This window comes from Archocentrus centrarchus, chromosome 19 (genome assembly GCF_007364275.1).
Source record: "Archocentrus centrarchus isolate MPI-CPG fArcCen1 chromosome 19, fArcCen1, whole genome shotgun sequence".
Classification (NCBI taxonomy): domain Eukaryota; kingdom Metazoa; phylum Chordata; class Actinopteri; order Cichliformes; family Cichlidae; genus Archocentrus; species Archocentrus centrarchus.
The window spans coordinates 5,834,437-5,857,449 of NC_044364.1; the positions used below are offsets into that span (position 1 = coordinate 5,834,437).

General features: G+C 41.9%; 1 protein-coding gene across 3 annotated transcripts in view; it reads left to right on the top strand.

The window, feature by feature from the left end:
• The window catches only part of rhbdl1 (rhomboid, veinlet-like 1 (Drosophila)), a 46,073-nt gene that overhangs the window by 16,166 nt on the left and 6,894 nt on the right, over window positions 1-23,013 (top strand). For 2 of the 3 annotated variants that reach the window (XM_030754320.1, XM_030754321.1), the window contains exons 3-7: window positions 767-991; window positions 1,937-2,085; window positions 2,193-2,305; window positions 20,650-20,750; window positions 22,418-22,478. In XM_030754320.1, coding sequence (XP_030610180.1) covers window positions 767-991; window positions 1,937-2,085; window positions 2,193-2,305; window positions 20,650-20,750; window positions 22,418-22,478 — 649 coding nt within the window. The remainder of the gene's footprint in view (window positions 1-766; window positions 992-1,936; window positions 2,086-2,192; window positions 2,306-20,649; window positions 20,751-22,417; window positions 22,479-23,013) is intronic. The other variant, XM_030754322.1, reaches the window with a different exon arrangement.

A 23,013-nucleotide genomic window follows, 5' to 3' on the forward strand; every position in this document is an offset into this window, starting at 1 on the left:
ACTTGACAGCGATGAGCACATTCAGTTCAAGGCTTCACGACAGGACTTCACTAATGCCTCTTTTCCACTGGTACCTACTCAGTTCGGCTTGACTCGGTTTAGTTTGTTTTCCATTACACTTGAGTACTGCCTCAGCAAGGCAGCCTGAAAGTCACGTGATGTCATTTGTATGCGACACAAACACAAACAGTCGCTCAGTCTAGCTCCCTCTGGATTCTGTCGTCAGCCATGAGGCACAAAAACATCTGTGTTGGTTAGAGTGTAGCCATTTCCCTCATTGTCGGGTTTCAAAAACAGTGGGTTTTTGTGGAGGAGTTGGCTCTCACAATAAGATGCGTCACTGCCTGGCCAATCAGTGGGCTCGACTCAGATCACTTAGAACTGCAGTGGGTATTACCACCTAATGGACAATCCTAAAAGCCGAGCCGAGTCAAGTTGAACCAATCTGAGTAGGCACTAATGGAAAAGCAACATAATTAACTGTGGCTATGTCCATTATTTATATACAGTCTTTGTATTTGGCATGCAGGTGGTATTGATCTTTTTATCTGGTGTATTTCACTGAAACTGAACAAAATAAACTGAAGGAAAGCCTCAACATATTCATTAAAACTCTATAATTAAAAAGCAAACATATGTTTTAAGATGCCATCAGTCTAATTTGTATGTTTATTTAACAATCATGCATTTACCAGCAAGATCTTGCCCACACTGAAGTCATGCATGCCTGTTTTTTTGTTGTTGTTTTTTTAAATCCTTTTCTCAGATGAGCAGCAAACGCTCCAGCAGTTTCCGACGAGCCATCGCCAATGGCCGCCGCACACTGCAGAGAGAGATCCTTCTGGATGAGACGGGGTTGGGTCTTTATAAACGTTTTGTCCGTTATGTGGCCTACGAGATCCTGCCCTGCGAGACGGACCGGCGCTGGTATTTCCACCAAAACCGCCTGTGTCCCCCGCCCGTCTTCATCGCCATTGTCACCATCGTCCAGGTTAGGGGATGACATTTATCAGCTTGTCTTACAGTGTTATAAAGTGATGTAGGTAATTCTCCTGATTTATCCCCAGAGATTTGGGTATTCCTAGAACTTTTGGCCTCCAACATTTTACTTAAGATCCATAAAGTCAGTGTTCAATCCCCTAAATATGACTTCACACTGTTCTGTTGGCTCAGTTGTTCGCCTTAGACGGGCTGAAAAGATTTTCTGCCTTTGATCAGACACTTTTACTGTGGGCTTGATATGAGCTGGTAACCCATTTGGGAGTCGGAGGCTTAGTGGGTGCATTTAATGTCATTCCTCCAAGCAGAAATCTTGAGCCAGCCTATGTGTGGGATTTTTTTTTTTTTTCTTTCAAACACCAGTCTTGGAACTTGGAAACCAGGTCAGTAAGCACCCTGGCCACCACAGTGGCTTTAATTGACCTATTATGTTAATTTGGAAAGAAGAAAAACACTAGCACAGACGTCCTCAGAGACCACAGCTGAATGGTTGGAGATTAAGCAGCGGAAATAACCTACAGCTTCTTAACAAAACTTCATCATTTTCCCTGAAATCATCTTAATTCTTGGGGAAAGAAAGCTAAGTGCTCTTATAATGCCTCCAAATGGCACTGAATGGTCTGTAATGACAATGAGAATACGATAATAACAGTTCACATTCATTTTAATTCACAGAAACAATGAGTCATTATTCTATGAAAAGAAATTAATGGAATTGAACCAGATGTGCCATATTTTTTTCTGCTGGCAGTAATTGTCTGCAAGAGTCCAGAAAGCATCAGCTGAAGAATACAAAGAAGGCGGGAACCTCATGCGTCGTTCATAAAGCACAATGGGTTTTGTTTTGCAGGGCACTTTTCACCTTCTATACAAGCAGAGAGCGTGCGGTACCAGCACAGATTGACAGTTTGGTGTCGTCTTTGTGTCTGTGTTGCAGATTATTGTCTTCATGTGCTACGGCATCATGCTAAACAAGTGGGTCCTGCAGACCTATCAGCCTGACTTCATGAAGAGCCCCCTGGTCTACCACCCCAGTCACCGTGCACAAGTGTGGCGTTTCTTCAGCTACATGTTCATGCACGTCGGGTGAGCTTTTGATTTCTGTGGTGCTGGTTTGGTGGTTGTTGCTGATGAGACACAAAAGCCAGTGCTGGCAGTTTAATCTTACTTTCTTTGTGTGCCCCCGTCCTCAGTTTGGAGCAGCTGGGATTCAACGCTTTACTGCAGCTGATGATCGGCGTTCCTTTAGAGATGGTCCATGGCATCTTACGAATAAGTCTGCTTTACATGGCAGGGGTGCTGGCCGGTGAGTTTTTAAAATAACAACAAAAATAAAAATTGCTTTATTGTAAATAAATCAAGCTGTTCACAAAGGGTGTGTAGGAGCATTTCTCACTTGATGACATACGTGCTTTGCTGGACAGTTGTCCGTCATACTGAACGGCCTATTGACTAGTGAGGGTGTATGCGCTTGTCTTTTCACTCACAGCTGTCATGATTTATTTAATATACATTTAATATTTAACAGGTTTATCACTCACTCACATGCCAATGACACAAGCCTAGAATGACTGCTGAATGGTTGCTGGACTTGAGGGGAAATCAGTCAGAAAGAGGCTACTGCACCAAAAATTTCCTTGCAATTGCTTTGGTTGCTAGCAGATTGCCATGGCCACTTGTTGTTTGCCATCTTGCCCACAAACACTCGCAGAGTGTAGTGAATTTGAAAAAGTGTGATGCAAAACATTTGTCTTCAAAGTAAAAGTTGTACCTCAGCTGAAACGAAAACATTTCAAAAGGCGCAACTTTTACTTTAAAAGCAGCATCGCTGCTGCTCAGAGAGCAGTCGATGAGCATTTGCAGTTGGCGGCATCTTTACAAACTAGGGGGCGTTGCAGCAATTTGATAGCAACTAAAGCAATCACGAGGAGATTTTGTGTGTGGCACCCTTTTGTCACCAACTTCACCATGTAACTGCCAGCAACCTCCAACAACTACTAACCAGCCTGCAAAGAATAATGCACATATTTCCCTCATGACCAGTGGTTACCAACTGGTTGTGGGGTTAGCAGTCACTGTGAAACCTGAACAGGGCCAAAGATGCTGCATGATTTATACATTTTATTTTTGTCATATACAATTTTAAAGACACGCAAAAAGGACACATTTATCCATTCATAAACATTCATAAACGTTTTTGCTTTACATTTGCAAATGTATAAGAAGTGAAAAAATAAATAAGACTGCAGCTAAATGTGGGGATGTAATGGGAATACATTTAAAATGATTAATGAAATGACTTACTTAATTCTTCAGGGTTTAATATTTATCCACAAATAGTCATTAATGGCCTCTCATGTTTAGAGGCTTAAATCAAATTAACTCAGTGTTTACTGGTTTTTACACTCTGTGTGTGTGTGTGTGTGTGTGTGTGTGTGTGTGTGTGTGTGTGTGTGTGTGTGTGTGTGTGTGTGTGGTCTAATAACAGGTATTTCTGGTGTCTTTTTCAGCTGAGACGTGTGTGAACCACAGTGATGTAGCAGAGCAGTATGGACCGTGCTTTCCTTAAAGCAATAACATGAGCAGAAAAGGCCGTTTATTCTCTGTTCTGCTCTTTGTTCATGTGCTCGTGTTTCTGCCAGGCAGCAGCATATCGTACTGCCCTACTTTGTTTATTCTTTTATTATTATTTGTAGAGTCGACAACTCTTTTTTTTTTTTTTTTAATGTATTTATTTATTTTTGGTGGTTTATCATTTATCAAGTTAAAGATGTTATATTTCACTTCATGTTTGCTGTAGAAAAACCCACATGTATCCAGTCCACATCCACTGAGTCAGACTGAATTTTTTAGCATCTTGTCCTCGAGCCGACATCTGTGGCTGCCCGATTTGATAGTTCTGATAAATCTGACCCGGCCCGGTCCTTTCGGGGGAAGAAAAAAAAAAAAAAGTACAGAATGTAAACACAAAATATGCCAAACTGAATGCAGCAGAGTGACTCATATTGCCCAGAGGTCGAGCCGCAGCACTCAAGTCTTTGTTGACAGGAAACCTCATTAACTTTCATCCTCATCCAAGCCGGTTCAGAGATTGGAAATTTTAAATCCACAGTGATTGTCAGCTGTGGATTCTTTTTCTGGCTGATGCATTTGTGATAACAGCATTGCATTTGCAAGTAGTCGTAGCGACACTGCTGCATTAAACTCCTGTTTGCTTCAGCTTCACTTCAACAGTTTTTGTCTTGGATTTCATAAATCTTGCTAACCATTATTTAATTACTGTTGAGAGGAAAAGTCTAATTCATATTGAGCTAATCATCTATTCTATTATTTTCAGTAACCTGTTTTTTTTGTTTTTGTTTGTTTGTTTTTGGCTTTTTGGCTTTTCCTCTCTGCATGACTTCAATTCCAAATTCTCAATTTCTTTCCTTTCCTGGTCCCTCTCTGTGCACAGTAAGATGGAGTTAAAGCTTCTCAAAAATCCCGGTACTCTGCAAAAAAAAAAACCCAAAAAGACCGCCTCTCCTTTACGGACTCGCATGCACGCACACTCTTAACACTCATGAATTATTGTAGCTTTGATTTATTTTAGCAATGATGGCAGAGAGAGAGCAAGCAAGCATGGGACTTAGAGGAGGAAATATGGGAGAGTAATGCAGGGTCTCTCTCTGGAGAATTAGCCTAAGTGCAGTTTGAAATGCTGTTTGGAGATTTAAGCTGCAGCCTGAATCGAAAAGGAGGATAAAGCAGCAAGCGAGGTGACATCCGTACCTCCAGAGCATGGAGTCAGAAATGCTTTGAATTCTATTTTTATAGTACAGTGTGATCAAAAATTGAATTTGTGTACTACATGTTGAAACTATAGCCATGTGCCTCTATTGAATTGATTCTAAAGGTGAAATTTTATGATAAGGAATCTAGGTAGGGAAGTCTGTTTACTGTATTTGCTACATTAGAATGAGCTTTTTATGCCTACAGAGAGAGGGGTCATCTTCCACAGATTCCGCCATGTTACAGTAGTCCAGAAAGGACTACTGATGGTGCCTTTCCAGATGTGCAAGCTGCCAGTTCCATAGGCAACAATGCACACTCATACCATCAGAGATACAGGCTTTAGAATCAAGTGCTGGTAACAAGCTGGATTGTTCCTCTTTTCTTGGCATCCATGTATTTCAAATTTCTTTTCATCTGACCACAGAACAGTTGTCCACTTTGCCTCAGTCCATTTTAAGTGAACGTTGCTCCAGGGAAGACGGTGATGTTTCTGGATCATGTTCATATATGACTTCTTCTTTGCGTCAGTGAGCTTTAACCTGCCTTTGTCGATGGCACAGTGAACAGACAGTGATTTCTGGAAGTGTTCCTGAGCCCATGCAGTGATTTCCTGGACAGAATCATGAGAATCATGTTTTTAATGCAGTGCCACCTGAAATGCCTGAAGATCACAGGCATCCAATAGTGATTTTAAGCCTTGTCCCTCCAGATTCTCTGAATCTTTTCATATCATGTACAGTAGATGATAATAAATTCAAAATCTTTGTAATTTTACATTGAGGAACATTATTCCAAAATGTTTCCACAGTTTGTAGATGCAGGTTTTTGCAAATTGGTGAACCTCTGCCCATCTTTACTTCTGAGAAACTGCCTCAGTTACCATATTTAGACAAGAGTGTGGGGTGCTGAGTTATCAGCTAATGCTAGCAAGCTTGGTTAGGAAGGTCCATCCACAGATGCCTGCGAATTAGTTCAAATTAAAAGAGATAATACAGTAATAAAATAGAACTTGACTTCTTGGATGGTCTGTAGCACTCAGCAGGTCATATTATTAGTTATATTCCTTAAAAACGCTCCAAAAGACACCAGTAAATCTACGGAGAGGATCCATGCACATGTTCAAGTTCTATTCACTGATATACAAAGTGTGCACGGGTCTTGATACGTGCAAACTTCAGTTTAAATTGTGTTTCCCTGCCTCACACTTGTGCATTTGCCCTGTTTTCCCCAGTTCTTTATTACCTGAATTTGTTAGAAGTTACCCTGAGCTAGATTGCTCTGTGAAACTCTTGATTTTTTTTTTCCCTTTGCATATTTCTTGCCCATGGCTGTCTCATGTTTATATTCATGCAGTCTTATTCTAGCTTATGACTTCAATCATGTTGCTTGTTGTTTTTGTAAGGCAGCAGAAATTTTAGTTTATAGTTGCACTGAATGGGTGCAGTTACGGAGCAACATGCTGCAGGTAGTGTGCCTTTATGTTTGCCTTAATGCACTGCATGAATTTCTGCACTGCAGGGCTTTCTCTCAAACCCAAAAGAAATGTCTGCTTCTTGTTGGGATTTTTTTTTTTTTTAAGGATGTTTTAAATGCTGGGAAAACATACCCATGAATCTCTCCAGTTATCATGAAAATGAGGTCACAAAATTTCGGTCTGGGTTGGTGATGGGGTCTTATACATGTATAGAGATAGTATATAAATCTTTAATCTGACCTGATTGTGACTACATTGCACTGGTCCTACATTTTAGTGCATCCTCTAAAAATGAGACATGGCGCACTTTGTCCTTGGATATGTGCTTACAAACGTATCAGTTCTGTGAGTCTTTTCCCATAGTGCTATTCAGACCCTGGCCCTTGTCCTTGCATCCTCTCAGTAATCCTTCATGGCTTTGCTGCACAAAGACTGGATGAAGAGCTCCACTTGGGTTTCATCTTGGGAAATTTGAATAATGTCAGTCAGAATTTCAGAATATGTTGACGAGATGAATGTAAAGTCTCGAGTCTTGTTCCAACTTTTCTTTCAGTCTCCACATTAAAGAGAAGCAGCAGGGAATCCTTTTTTTTTTTTTTTTTTACCCATCTACTTTCCTCCCGCCCCTCCTCTCTTTTGCTTCTCCTTCCCTCGGGCCGATAACTCACTCGTGGTGTTCAGGACATCAACAGGTGCCAGAACACCATGTTTTACCTCGTAGCGCAGCGTGAGCCTCAGGGTGTCTGCTGCCTGTAACACCTAACGTTTGAGACAGTCCAAATCTTCCAGCAGCCTCTCATACCAGCAAGACAGGCTGCTGGAAGTATGTCCCACTCAACCTACATATGAGTGTGATGATGATGATGATGATGAGGGTTTTGTGTTCTTGCCACCTGCTGGAGTTTATTCTGCCAGGAGCTGGGGTAAAAGTTTTACTTTGGAAAGTAAAGAGAATTTGTTGCAATATCAACAAGGGCTCAAGACTTCACATTAAATTGTAAAGAAAAGGTTATAATCAAGCATGAAAGAAATGATTAAACCGTTTATTCAGAGAGAGCAAAGGTGTTAGTGGACGTCATGTGAAAGGCATTTTGGTTGCACTGCTTCTCTTTTCTGTTTGCTGTTACGGGAAATAAGTTTGTTTTGGGCTTTTTTTGTTTTTTTCTGTTTCAGTCAGATTCGTTTTTGTTTTATTTTAGCGGGGGCAGACGTACTGAGCAGAAAAAATACCGCATATAATTGGTTTGCGATGTTTATTCTCAGATGGGCTTTGATAACGAATACTGCAGGAAAATAGAACTACAAATAAAACAAAAGCAATGCAGTGATTATTAAAGCGTCTAGGAGAAGATGCAATTTTATACACACAGACTTCAGAAAAATGCTGCTCTGTGTAAATATGAACACACACACACACACACACTGGCAGCTGAGGCTCAGGTGTTGCTGATTAAGCTCAGGGTTGGTTGGTGGTTCGATCTCCTTGGTGAAAACACTGGACCCAAAGCTGAAGATGAACACCTTGTATGGCATCACCACCGGTCTCTTGAATTATGCCTGTGGGTAGGAAAACACTACATAGGTACAAATCATTTGGCTTATTACAGAACAGACTCAGTATGAACTGAATATAGCAGAATTTCACATATTATTTATGAATCTAAGAGATAATTCCTCATTAAAGCATTTGCAGACAAGAAATCTGGGAACAGAGATCGCTTCACACGTATCAAGCATTTCCTGAACTTCTACAGAAGCCCTGTTGTACAAAAAACCAGTCTGACACATCTGAGCTGGCATCACAAAGACTTGCTGTAATTCCAGTGCCAAGATAATTGGTTGAATCAACATATTGATAGTTCCTATTATACCATCTGATTGGAGGCAGTGGTCCAGTGGGGCCAAATCCAGGAGATGGTAATTAATTTAGTTTTTACTGAATGTGATGTAATTGAGAAAGCTTCAGAAAGGAGGAGGTTGCTAAGGTGCCTCCGCTGGGAAGAAGATGATACATATATAATCTGGTTAAATTGGAATTTGCCTGGTGTGACGTCCGACTCCTGACTCACCGAATATGCAACGCAAATTATAAACAAATTAATTAAGTGGTAAAGGTGACAGGCCGCACACCATTACAGTATTTACCATGACAAAAATCAGAAGACGCACACATCCACACATGTCCGTCATCCACAAAACTGATGCAATTTGTCTTTCCAAATGAAGTTTGACAAACGGGTGCTTGAACCCCCTCAATTATCTTAGGCAGAGCTCCGACTCTGCTCCTGAGCCAGCAGACAAGCCTGCACTTGTGGTCGTACTTTATTTTGCAGGGCCCTAGGAGACACCTTCACATGTCTTCACACATTATAATTTGATAATTTGGTCAGCTAAAGAGGCCATACTTACTCCATTTGTTGAGAAACGTGGCCTGATGGGAAATGGTAATGGAAATGTGACAAATGGCTGCATGTTAGTATAACCTCATTGTTGCAAGCTAGTTAATGTTGTCATTAATTAAAAAGCATCACACCAGGTTACATGTAATGTTTAATCCTTCAGAGATTGATTAATGTTGCTGTGAAATCGGGCAGGACTGCAGCGGTGTCAGATTTCTCCCACGGCCGTGAGACTCGCTCTATTGTCGGCCCTAATTTAGTCTGATGATTGTTTCTGCCTTCGCTCAAAGTAATAAAAGCCCATTCCGTCTCTAAATGACTGAAGGTCTTCTGACTTTTTTCTTTTTTTCCACCTGTTATAGTACTGTGTTCACATTGACAATCTGATTGATGTTTTATGAAAGCATGCGGCACATATTAAGGCAGGGTAAATTGATTATATTTGCTGCCAGTGAATACAGGGCCTTGGTGCATGGCCAAGAGCGGCTTTGTCTATCATCCACTTTGCTGATATTTGATGTTTCGTTCAGGCACACAAGCTTCAAGTTATGCCAATCTCCAAATTATGGATGTCTCCCAGTATTGTAGTTCTGGGATCAAATTAAATAAGGAAATTTAATTTTGTCATTGCCAAAATCTACCAAACAAAACTGGAGCTTTATTACTTTAACATTTTCAGTTTATTTGTTTCAGTTTATTCTTCATCTCTGATAAATCGGTGGTACTATGTCACAAGCAATTTAACTGCATGTTGCTTTAATTTAAAAAGGAGATATGATTGGAGAGTGTAACTTAATTTTAACTCAGTTACTAGCTTTTCCAGAGCTTTCAGTGATGAGTCAGTGATTTCAGCTTTCTCAGATGGTCTTTAGTTAAACTGCAAATGAAATTTGGTATTTGTATATTTCAGTGCAGCCTTACAAGATGCTCGAGAAGCAGGGAAACGATCATGACAAGATTTTAAACTGGATGTTGCTTCCTTTAGTGTTTGACAGATAGGGTCACGCTTTCAGTGCAACTCTTAAATGTATGTAAAGCATTTTAAAACATGGATTTACTCAATCAATGTATGTAAATGCTGAGAAACTGACTGTGGGATTCGGGGTTAAAATAGTAAATAGCTGCCACGACGTCACACTGCATCAGCAGCATCTGCAGCATCTGCAGCCGAGCACGTTTAACGAGTAGGGGGGAGCAGATAAGACGAGATGGGCCGGGACAGGAGAGAGGAAGCATTACAGAGCAAAGGGCCGAATTAATCACCCTTATTGCCAGAGGGATGTGACTCGTTGTCTGACTCTGGCGTTGGCTCTGACTCACTGGTGTAGAGATATTTAACATCATCACTGATTTGACTGGCTGAAGGTGAATCTGGGATTGTTTATGGAGAGCAAGAGCCGGGGAGTCGATTTTTGTGTCTCTGTTGCCAGCTGCATACCAATTATTTCCTGCCCGCTCTTACTTTGAAGGTCTCTCTGGGAAGTTGTGTTACTGCGACGGTGCGTTGTTGAGGTGTGTGTAGTATGCAAGGTGAGATTTCTGTCTTTACAGTCAACCTTTGCAGAGATGTGTGTGTACAGTGGTGCGAATGAAGAGTCTGGTCCTGTGTTTCTGATATTCTCCCCCGGTGCTGAGCCGGAGGAAGCAGGGTGACCTTGGAGCTGTGCAGAGCCCACCAGTGTGATTATGGTAATTCCCAGTCCCTGAATCCCACCCCAGAGTGAACTCTTCCTACGTGACACCAAGCTCACTTCCTCCAGCCCCACCGATAACAACACGAAGAGTGATGAATATTTTTACTGTAATGCAGCCTCATTTAGTGTTGCCCATTTGTATGGAGCGAGCTGCCTGCGTTTATAGATGTCTACGTGCATCTCCCGTGTGAAGCCAATCCGGGAAAGCAGCATTTGTCAGGCACAGCGATGGAGGCACAGAGGAAGCAGTTTTATCTGCTCGCTCTGTATTCCACTTACTTCGGTGGTTAGCTTCAAGGTTTTCCAATGAAAAAGCACATCGTGCTCCCTGTAGCCATCACTGTGGCGTAATATCCTTGAGCACTGGAAGTGATTTCATCCTTTCTTTTTTTTTTTTCTTTCCCTCTTTGATGTTGGAAGAATTTAAGTAATTTCCCACCAAGGTCAGCTATTGTGATCTTTAGTTGAAAAGTTGATGTGATTTATAATTGAGCAAGTCGTGACAAGTGGGGGTTTTTTGACAGCTATTTTTGTAGTCTTAGCATTTGTTTGTTCACTCTGTTCATTTCTAAACATTGTGTATCTGTTTCTTACACTGTGAGCATTCTCATATGCCCACACACTCTCCCAGATCAGATTTAATTGTACTTTATCCTGACTGTTTCCTCTCAGCAGCTCTGAGGACGTTTCTAGTGGATGCTATTGATTTTTCTCGATGCCCCCTGGTCTCATATATTATCATATTTTTCCCCATGTGGAAATTTTGGACAGAGTAGAAAAAATTTAAAATCTCTGAGGAAACTGCGGTGCAGAGTGTTTTTACACTGACCCTGTTATCTCACTGTGAAGCTGATGAATTGCATCTGTTCCTCCAGGCCTGAGCGTGGCATCAGCAGCACTGGAATCTGGCTTTTGTGCATGTTGACAGGAGCTGTCCCGATTTATGTTCTGTTTTAACTTTGGATCCATGTTTCTGTTATTGAAGTTGTTCCTCTAAAGATCTGCTTTGACTGCCGTGCAGGAGAGCAGGTGTGTAGTGTTTTGTCACTTTGAGGAAACTGACAGCGCGGCTGCGCCGCCACAGCTTGACACTGCAGATAAGTAAAAACTTTGCAGGCTCCATCTCTACGTGCACATCATCTTAGGGTTTTCATCCTTTTACGCCCACGTTTCACCAGGGCACACGGAGATGGATGAAGATGTTAGATTGGATGAGGACTGATTGCAAGCCATGCTGCTTGACTTCAAGGAGAGCATTGGCGGCATAGGTGATATTTCCCTTATCTCTTTTTGTGTGGATGACACAGAAGTGTCCATCTCCTTCCCCGGGTGGAAAATATCTTTAATAGAGCTCCACCAGGCTGACAGCACTATTATAGTTGAAATGAGGCTCAGAAATGATCGCAACTATGGTAGATGACATTTGAAGCTATGAGCTTTTCAGACTGTAAAGTAGACAAAAGACCATGTGACATATAGCCTGCCTCCAGCTTAGTCACCCAGACATTTACTTATTTTTAGTCCAGCCACTATCAAACTCTGTGCTCATGTATCAAACCTATAGAAAGAAACGTTACAATCAAATCAAATCAGATATAAAACTAATGCACGGTTGTAGTTCTGAATTCATTATTAATTAGTATTTTCATATGTTTTCTAAGTGCATTTTTGACTGTTGGTTAGATCATTGAACAATATGCAGCTATTATTTCCTTCTTAGAGACATATTGATATATCTTGTGATGTATATGTCAATATTCTCTCACAAGTAATAGACCAATTGATCAGTTCCCTTACACAGATCAATATGATTGTGATGTTACATGTACAGTCATGGCAACAAGAAAAATACAACCTCTCTCAGGTTTTACAGTTTTCACATACTGGGATATTTAGGTAGGTAAATACAACTTCAGATGAACACATGGCAAATTACGTTTAACAAAAATTAAGCCAAAATGCACAAGCTTTGTGTGTAACTACATGCCGTGATTCAGTAGCTTGTACAACCACCTTTAGCAGCATTAACTTGAGGTAATAATTTTCTGTATAATTTTATCAGTTTCTCACATTGTTATGAAGGAATTTCGGTCTGCTCTTCTTTACAATGTTGTTTCATTTCATTGAGGTTTGTGAGCGTTCATTTATGCACATCTCTCTTAAGGCGCCACCACAGCATTTCAGTCAGGTTGAAGTCTGGACTTCGACTGGGCCGTTGCAACAAATTCATGTTTTTTCTGTTGTAGATTTGCTGCTATGCTTTGTATCGTTGTCTTGTTACATGACCCAATTTCAGCCTCACGTTTGACTCTAGAATACTTTGGTATACAGAGGAGTTCATGGTCAACTCAATGACTGCAGGATGCCCAAGTCCTGTGGCTGCAGAATGAGCCCAAATCATCACCCCTCCACCACTGTGCTTGAAAGTTGGCTGATTTTGCTGAAAGTTGGTGTTCTTGCTGAGATGCAGTGTTTGATTTCCTCCAAAATTTGGTGCTGTGACTTATGGCCAAACACTCTGTCCAAAGGACACTGGTCCAGAAGTCTTACAGTTTGTTCAGATGCAACTCTGCAAACCTAAGCCATGCTGCCATGTTCTATTTAGAGAGAAGAGGCTTTCTCCTGGTAACTCTTCCAAACAAGCCGTACTTGTTCAGTCTTTTTCTCATTGTACTGTCTTCAACTTTAGCATTTAACATACTCACTGAGGCCTGTAGAGTCTGAGATGTAGCTCTTGGGTCTTTTGCAGTTTCTCTGAGTATTGCACAGTCTGACCTTGGTGTGAATTTGCTGGGACGTTCACTCCTGGGAAGATTGGCTCTGGTTTTGAATGTTTTCCACTTGTGAATAATCTTTCTCACTATAGAATGATGAACTTCAGATTGTTTGGAAATGGCCTTATAACCCTTCCAAGACTGATTGGCAGTAGCAGTTGTTTCTCTGAGTTCACTGCTGATGTCTTTCCTTACTGGCACTGGTTAGCACACACCTGAATGCTCTACACCTGCATATTACCAAAGCCTCCTGCTTTTAATAATGATATATTTAATAAAATAATGATATCTTGAAACATCTAATATCATCACTTCAACGTTATCCACAAACTGCAGTGTGCTCATATGTATTTGTTACTTAATGTTATTCCTATTAAAGCAGCAGGTACAAACAGCTTCATCATGAAACTCTTCTAATTGGGCAGCAGAAAATTAAACTGGTGGAACACACACTGAGGCAGAACCTGAAGATCTGATTGCATGATTGCAGCCTTATTGTTCCTCATGCACTCATTCTTTCCATCAATCTACCCCTCTTCTTATTTGTGCTTAGTAAATAAATCTGATCTGGCATTTCTTCAGTTTATTACCCAACACGGGCAGCCCTGTGACTGCAGAGATGCTGACTACAGCACATCTCTGTGCAGGGCCACTAGATTTAATGCATACAGGATGTCTGAGGTGATTGTGTACACAGAGCAAACCTAAAAGCTAACAGTCTAACAGTATCAGTGAGAGCTTTTCCTACCTGACACCATAAGCTGATGCAGAAAACCTTCTTTCTATTGAAAATGGTTTAACATTTCTATCAATTTAACTATAATAATATTTTGTCTCACAAATTCTTTCATGTCTTATAATGAAATGCATCAAAAATATGTGTAGCATCGTCTTTTCTTTTGACTTAAACCAGCGGACTGAATCAAAGAATAAAAACAGCTTTCTCTGTACTCTGTACTGACTCAATCACCTGAATAAATAAACACTCATTATCCTTTAATTGTCCTCTCCTGAGTAATTTATTGGCTGACCAACCCAGAAATGCATCTCAATGCATATTAATGTTTTCAGCCATACTTTACATTGCTAAATCTTAATCATCTTTAATGTGGCATTGAGGGTTTTTTTATTTATGTAAAGCTATAGTAATCAATATTTTTCTGTTAAGAATGGCTTAGATGTCCAAGCTTAATGTGACAGTTGTGACCCATAGTGAAACACCCACAGATAAATCACCCAACTCTGCCCTTCTCCTCAGGGGGTTTAGAGTCTTTTAGCTCATTATTTTGGTCCCATGGCCTGGAGCGTTACTGGTCTGGTTCACTCTCATCAATACAGATTCCAGATGCAGCAGGCAACTGTTTTAGTGGAGAAATTGCTAAAACCTCACTGTACTGTGTCTGACCAGACAGCTATAGCAGCCAGAGTGATTAACTGGTAAACGCAGAGCTTAAAGCAGCTGAAGATATTCCCCTCAAGAGTTGATGAAAGCCTAATAGAGATAAAAGGAAAATCTAATACTGGACATTTGTTGTTTGTTTTTGGAGACTGAGCCTTGCTTCTAGTGTTTATCTGTGTGCTGGTCGTGTGAAAAAGAAATTACACCCCATGATTCAACAGGTCTGGACTTTGATGGAGTCATTGCAACACCTTGATGCTTTTTTTTTTTTTTTTCCATCCATTCTGTTGTAGGTTTGCTGCATTTCTTGGGATTATTGTCCTGTTGCATGACCCAGTTTCTCTACAAAGTGGATTAAATGCTTTAAAATACTTTGGTATACAGAGGAGTTCATGGTTAACTCAGTGACTACAAGCTGTGGTCGCAAAACAAGCCTATATCATCACCCCACTCTTCCAAACAGGGCATACTTGTTCAGTCTTTTTCTAATTTTACTGTTAGAAACTTTAACATTTAACATGCTGACAGACTTGTAAATTCTGAGCTTGGGTTTTTTGCAGTTTAAGGCCTTTAACTATAAAATGATTAGTTGAAGTAGCCACAGTTGATACTTGCCCACATATACAAAGTCTAGAAAGCAGACACTGAAGTCACGTTTCACCCTATTTTTCAAGGTTAGAACATTTACTGTACTCTATTTTAGTGGCTACGTAGCAGTGCAGCCTCAGGCACTGCCAAACACTGGCCTCGGGTCAGCTCACCACTAAGTTGTCTGTACCTTGTCCCGCAGAAACTGGAAATCCCAATTTGACCCATAGCTTAAGGGCAGCCTGGAGTATCTATGTGTGGTTTAACAGAGAGGCTCAGTTCTCTGAGCAGCATTTACTTTACTGCAGTAGTCAGAGTATAGCCCTGAGTGTGTGGTTGACCTATACACTTTATAAAATGCATCATTTTTACTGTCTACACTGCAGCTGACTTGAGGATGCTGCAAGCTCACAAAAAGATTTGAGGGTGTTGATGATGATGGCACCAATAAATAATATGTGCTTGAGATGGAAAGTGTCAGCTCACCGCTGAAGTAATCGCACACCTCACGTCTCAGCGCCTGCTGAGTGCGAGAATCCTAAATCTTAAATCCCCCGAGGCAGACGAGCCCACATGACACGCCTGTTCAGTATTCATACTGTATTCAGAAGCCTCTCACCAAAGCCGAGTGAGCAGGAAGAGATACCAGTTTGTATCCTCCCTGTGGGGCTCTGCTCTTCCTCTGAGCCGGAGGTCTCAGGTTGTTTCCTCTTCCTCACCTGCAGATGGTGGTGTCACATCCCTGAGTGTCTCCTAAAATGAAGTGATCTGAACTGGTGAATCATGTTCATAGCAAGTCAGCTAACTTATCTACTCGTAAAGCTGTTCAAAGCAGTGTTTTGTCATTCGTTCTGGATCATTTGATTTCGTGTATGTGAAAAGATTTGCTGGTAGTGATGCACCCACTGAGGACATCCTCTCTGCAGTCCCCACAGCTATAGAGAGATGTAACTTCTTGCTTTTAATTTTCCAGTTTTACAGCCTGCAACTTTTTAAATTCACTTCTATCCACAGCGTAGCATTTAGCTAAATCATAAAAGTGCTGAAACTACCCTGCATGATGTCAGCCTAGCAATAAATAGCAAACAACATATTTAGCTAAAGTAAGTACAGGGGGGATAATTATTTGATCCCCTGCTGAATTTGTAATTTTGCTCACTTACAAAGAAATTAGCGGCCTCCAATTTTATGGCAGTTTCATTTTAGAGACAGAATATCAGCCAAGCATCCAGAAAAAAAACACATTACATAAAAGTTATAAACTGATTTGCATGTTATTGAGTAAAATAAGTATTTGATCCCCAAGCAAAACATGATACATACATGGTGGAGAACCTCTTGTTAGCAGCAGTAACACACTAATTGTAGCTGGTCACCAGGTTTGCACACAGGCCGGTTTTGGCTCACTCCTCTTTACAGAAACTCTAAATCCTTTAGGTTTCTTGGCTGCCGCTTGACAACTCGAAGCTTCAGCTCCCTCCACAGATTTTTCTATAGGACTGAGGTCTGGAGACTGGCTAGGCCACTCCGTAACATTAATGTGCTGCTTCTTTAGCCGCTTCTTTGTTACCTTGACTGTATGTTTTGGGTCATTGTCATGCTGGAAGACCCATCCACAACTCTTCTTCGGTGTTCTCGCTGCATTTTTATAGATTAGAACATGGCCCCATCCACTGGCCCCTCAGTACAGTGAAGTCATCCTGTACCCTTGCCACAAATAAAGTATGACTTGTCAGGTCTCATTGACCTTGACTGTTGAACTTTACAACCTACTCACCCCTGACTCCAAGTGGACTTTGTGTACAAATTCCCTCAGAATTCCCTAACAAAATGGGACAGAAGTCGAAAACATACCGTGGCAGACATGAAAATGGATTGGAATGGAAAATTGTATCTGTTAACTAAACTGAATCTTCAAGGCTGGAAAACGACTACATTTAACCACAATCACATTAGCGCAACCAAAATCTCAGATGATGCCTCTCATTTCATTATATCACCAGCTCTAATGCATGGACTTAATAAACTAACTAAAGGCAAGTCCCAGAAGAAGCCCAAAAAAAGAGAAACTCAGAAGTCGATGCTGCTGAAGTTGCTCCAAATACATTTTTTCTTTACTTTGAAGAGATCAGAGACCACATACTGTATGCTACACTGCGTAATTGCAATTTGGTGGAACTACAAAAATGGGCCACTGCGAATCTTCTCAAATCTTTTTTCTGAAGCACCAACCTTCATATGCTCCATAAATCCACATGAAATAGCCCATAGGTGTCAGAGCGAAGAGAGATGAATGACTCGGGAACACATTCTGATTACCATCTGTCTTTCCACGATCATCACCAGCACCGTCGGGCTGACAAGGCGTTCTTTAAGACTGTGTTTACTCTGTGGGGTCCCAGTGTGCATGCGCGCACACACATACACACACACACACACACACACACACAGAATGTGAATCTTCCAACATGCATTATAGATCTGAGATCACAACTCCAGCAAACCCCAGCCGTGATTAAAAAGAAACTGTGTTGTTTTATCAGCCCTCTCCGCTTCCCTTATCAGCTCATTTGCATAATTAACAGGGGCTAACGTTGTCCTCGCAAGCAACTGCCAGTGATTTCTCCAGCTTGGGATTCTGTCCTACTTCATAGCATCGCAGCAATCCTTTTTTTTTTTTTTTTTTTTTTTTTTAAACAGCAATCATGGTTATACATTTGAAACACTGTAACATGCACAGCTCTGTAAATGTGATTTTGTGTTATGTTTTGGCTGTTTGGTGCATTTTTTTTTTTGTTGTTGTTATTCTTGTTCAAATCTGAACAGACCTCCTACTGAGATACTCCCTTTGCTTTAACATTTGACTCGTATCTGAAAACGTTGCATTGTCAAGTTCACGTCACCCTGTTTGAAGCAACAGCTCTCAAAACACATCCCTGTGTTGAACTTAATATGCAGCCCACAAGCAATGGCGCAGGATGAGATCAACTTTTGTAACAGTTACAGTTCTTGTGTCAGGAAATGTGTCTCAGCTCACAGCAAGTCATCAAGGCGCTGGATGTTCTAAGGGGAAGATCCTACAGTTTTAGAAGCAGAACCCCCCCTAACGATCAGATGATCCCCTTTGATTAAGCACTCGGTGATGTTTGGGGAGGATGAGTTCCTTTTTTAAAAGAAGAGACCAGGCTCAGAGCGCGGCACCGGTTGGTGAGCGGGAAAGAGATGATAGAAAAGAGGAACAAAAACACAAACTCTATATTCTATTTGATTATATTTCCTGTCATTCGCAGATTTTTTTTTTTTTTTTTTTATGCCGGTGCTGAATTTGTATGTTTGACAAAATCAATGTATACTTGCCCTCACTGGACACTTTATTAGGTACAGCTTGCTAATACTGGGTGGGCCTCCTTTTGTTTTCAGAACTGACTTAATTCTTCATGGCACAGATTCAACAAGGTGCTGGAAACATTCCTCAGACATTTTAGCCAAGAAAATATCCCCAACACCATTACACCAACACCAGTAGCCTGAATCATTAATACAAGGCAGGATGGATCCGTACTTTAATGTTGTTTACGCCAAATTCTGAAAAAAGCAATCGAGGCTTCTCAGACCAGGCAACGGTTTGTGCTTTCAGAGATGCTCTTCTGCATGCTTTGGTTGTAACAAGGCATGCAGAAATGAGCAGTTATTTGAGCCTTGACGTTTTCACCCAGAGACCTGCCACACACTGGATAGTTTTGGGTTTTTTTGGACTATTCTCTGTAAACCCTAGAGATGATTATGCAGGAAAATCCTAGTAGATCAGCAGTTTCTGAAATGCTCGGACCAGCCCATCTGGTCAGATGCACCTGTCAGGGTGGGACTTTGAACCATGCTACGTCCAAAGTCATGTCTCCATGCCTAAATGCACTGAGTTACTGTCATATGAATGGCTAATTATATATTTGCATTAACAAGCAGTTAAACAGGTTTCCTTAATAAAGTGGCCAGGGATTGCATACATGTAGTACACCTGCGCCATTCAAAGTTCCTTGTGTACTGGAAATGTACTAATAGTAAAACTACTCTATAGCAGCTGTGAGTACTGCAGTATCTTTCATGTAGAGAAGCTCTGAATGGTCACACACTTAATGCAGATGTTTGCAATTTCAGCGGCTCTTTCATGTCAATATCAATAGATGTTTACATTTTTTTGCACAGGTTAGTGAAGCCTGGGTAGTTTCAGTATCTGTGAGTCCTTGTTCAGTAGGCCAATTGAGAGGCCAAGTCCATTATGTAATTTAGCCGCAAGGCATGTTGCGTTTTATGTAACTAGTGCTTTTTTCCATTTAATTAATAATCTAAAAGTCCATGACTGTAGAAAAATACTCTGACTTAAACAGAGGAACACGAGGCAGGGTGAGGGTTAAAGCTGCCACACTGCTCTAGCTCACCCACACATGTGCTTTGACTTCTGTTGCCTGATTAGACCACTTCTGAACAACGATTGGGGGTGGGCGTGACTGACAGCTCCTTCAGACTCCCCTGTCAGGGTGGGACAGGTCTACCAAACCTGACCCGAGGCTCGCAGTGATTGAAGATACCTGTGCACGCAGTGCTTTTAACCACTCACTCCAAAAAGAGTACCAAATAACCGCTGCTGGATCCCAGCTTGTTGTTAAATGAGCCTCTTCATAGCAGGTGTTTTGACTTATCATAGCAGGAAAAGTACAGGTGTTAATAATCACGTTAATGTTATTTGTCCTACTAAACCATAGCAGCGTGACAGTGAGCAAATGGAATTTCAGCCATTGTTAATTTTATTATTTACACCTGCTGTTACAAGTCAAAACACAGCGTAACGTAGCTGTTATATAAGAGTGCAGTCACTCTGTGTTGTGCCATTGTGCTCATCCCTCTGTCACTGCCACTCTTTTTATGCTACAACGATCGTTTTAGACCCATTTGGCTTCTTTCCATATCGCCACATCCCAGATTAGATGTCACTCATGAATTTAACACAAAGCATTTAGAGCACACAAATTGGACATTATCCTCCTCAGCAAGGTTTCACTTTGCTCTTCCGGCCTCGCTTTGATCAGACATCAGCCTCCCGAAGGAAGGTCCAATTAGGAAACATTACCTTCAGCCCTCTACATTTTTATGTAATCAGTCTGCTGCAGTTTTAGCAGACAGCACAAAAGCATGTGCAATACGGCATGCAAACGCCTGAGTGTGTGCGTGCACTGTGCGCATTTAAGAGTGGGCCGTGGATTTAATATAAAAGGGCACGTGAAGGTCGGCTGATGTAGCACAGCCCCTGTGAGCAGTGTGATTTTTAACACTGAGTCTGTTGGAAAAATGCTGTGAGGAAGGTGACTTGTGCTGCTGCGTGATGAGTAATCTGACTCTCCCTTTGTTTTTACCCCCCCTGCTCACACTTTCTCTTTTTCTAAAAACACACAAAACGCACTCGATCTCTCTGCATTGTGTGTGCGCACTCTCACATCTTCACTGCTAATATGCTTCTCTCTCTCCCTCCCTCCCTCCCTTTCTGTCTGTGCAGGCTCGCTGACGGTGTCCATCACCGACATGCGTGCTCCCGTGGTGGGGGGCTCCGGGGGGGTCTACGCTCTGTGCTCGGCGCATCTGGCCAATGTCGTCATGGTAACTGCAATCATCATCATCTCGCCTCCATTGTTATGTCTGAAAATGGTTTTGAGTAGGGACAAAATGTCAGAACAGACCAACAACCTGGACCTCGCTGTTTTGTTCTTATTTATTGGTTTATTTGAAACCTGTAGAAAATGCTAGTTGGTGTTTTTTTTTTTTTTTTTCTGCCACAGCAGGATCACATGGATGCAACAGAACACAATATTCATCATCTGTTATCGTCTCATTAGCAAAAGGAAGTTATTTCTTTAGGTTGCTCATGGCTGGTATTCTCCAGATGCTAACCCTTCAATTTTGTTCTTTTGTCATCTGAATCACTGACTCGCTTTTTGTTTATTTATTCAGTTTGTGTCCACTAAAAAAAACAGGAAGTGAATTCCCCTGATGCTGCTTCGAGAGCCTTTTTTAAAAAAAATTTATTTATTTTTTAAACAGCCTTCGTTTGCGTGTGTTTGGCACGAGTCCGCTTCTTCGTGCTCCTCTAAACTCAAGGCGGCGATACATCTGACGACTAGCTTTAACTAATCGCTGTTGACTGTGGGCAGCGAAGGCGCCAGGAGAAATGGAAATTGAAATGCGCTGACAGGCACAAAGCAAAGCCTCTGTAACTGTTACTGTGTGCTCATAGCAGCTTACAGTTTGTTTGGTCTGTTACACTTGATGCCTGGTTGTTGTTGGGAAATCCTTTAAGGTGCCTCTTAGTTCTGCACTGATGAGTTTTGTCAACTTGTTCTGGGGGTTTTTTTGACCCAGTAAATTTCAAGCCATCATGACATTTTCAGGTTCAGCGAGGTTCTGTACCTGACTGCCTAGAAATCATATAGCTCTGGATAAAGTCTTTAAAACTTATAGTTTGTGACCAGGTTTTGAGTTTTGTGTCTCTCCATTTCAGCCTCTTGAGTATCATAACAGGATCCATAACAGACAAGATGCAATGGCCGTGCTTCGGCTACAGATTGCCCTTCACCTCCTGTAAGAGTAGAAGCATCAAAGCAAACTGTCCCGTCAGAGAGGGCAGTAACCATCACATCACTCCCAGCTCAGACCTCCTCTTCCACTCTGCTGCGTTAACCTCTCCCCTCCTCGATATTAATCATTTATTTATTTTTTTTAAAAAATCTACTTTGACTTTACCTGCATTCCCACTCTGGGCTTGTTTTAAACCTCCGGTCACAGCAGGTTTTATTTATACGCTCCTCCTGAATTTTACATGATATTCTCCATTCCTTTTTTTGTGCTGTGAGAGAAGAGAAGCGCTGGGTCATATTCCCACAGCCGGGGACCTGAGAAAGGATGGGACTGGTGCAATTATTCATCCTGGAGAGTAAATGTGTTATTCTAAGACGGGGTGCCATTGTTCTTTTTCCCCCGGGGAATCACAAAGGCTATTCATTGGCCCGTTCTCCCATTGCCTTAAATTATCTTAGCCCTAATTAATAGAGTGCCACTGGGTTGGAACCAGTAAGTGGAGACCAGCCAGGTGCATAATCGTGCCTCTGTCTCGTGTAAGTGCTGCCGTCTCTCTCACACAGATATGGATTGTCTTTCTTTGCGGCCTAAATATGGCCCAAAGAGAGAAACCGAGGTGTTTCCTGACAGGCTGTTAACATGGTTAGATATTTTGTGGTCATTTGTGCTGACGAGACACTTTTGTGTTGCAGAACTGGGCCGGGATGCGCTGTCCATACAAGCTGCTCCGCATGATCCTGGCGCTCGTTTGCAGTAAGTTTTCTAGAATTACTCACATTTCTATTTCTTTTCTTTTTTCAGCATATTTAATGTACGCGCACATGCTGACAGTTCAGAACAACACATGAATCTTCAGACCCTTATGAGTGAAAAAACAAGGGAACAGTTTACCCTGCCCGGGATAGGGTTACCGGGGCCCCACCCTGGAGCCAGGCCTGGGGAGGGAGCTCGAGGGAGAGCGTCTGGTGGCCAGGCATTAGCCCGTGGTGCTTGGCCGGGCGCAGCCCGAAGAGGTTACATGGGCCCGACCTCCTGCAGGCCCACCACCCGCAGGAGGTGTCGTAGGGGTCGGGTGCAGTGTGTGTCGGGCGGTGGCCGAGGGCGGAGGCCCTGGCGGACCGATCCCCGGCTATCGAAACTGGCTGTTGGGACATGGAATGTCACCTCTCTGGTGGGGAAGGAGCCTGAGCTAGTGCGTGAGGTTGAGAGATACCAGCTAGACATAGTTGGGCTCACCTCAACGCATGGCCTGGGCTCTGGAACCAGTCTCCTGGAGAAGGGCTGGACT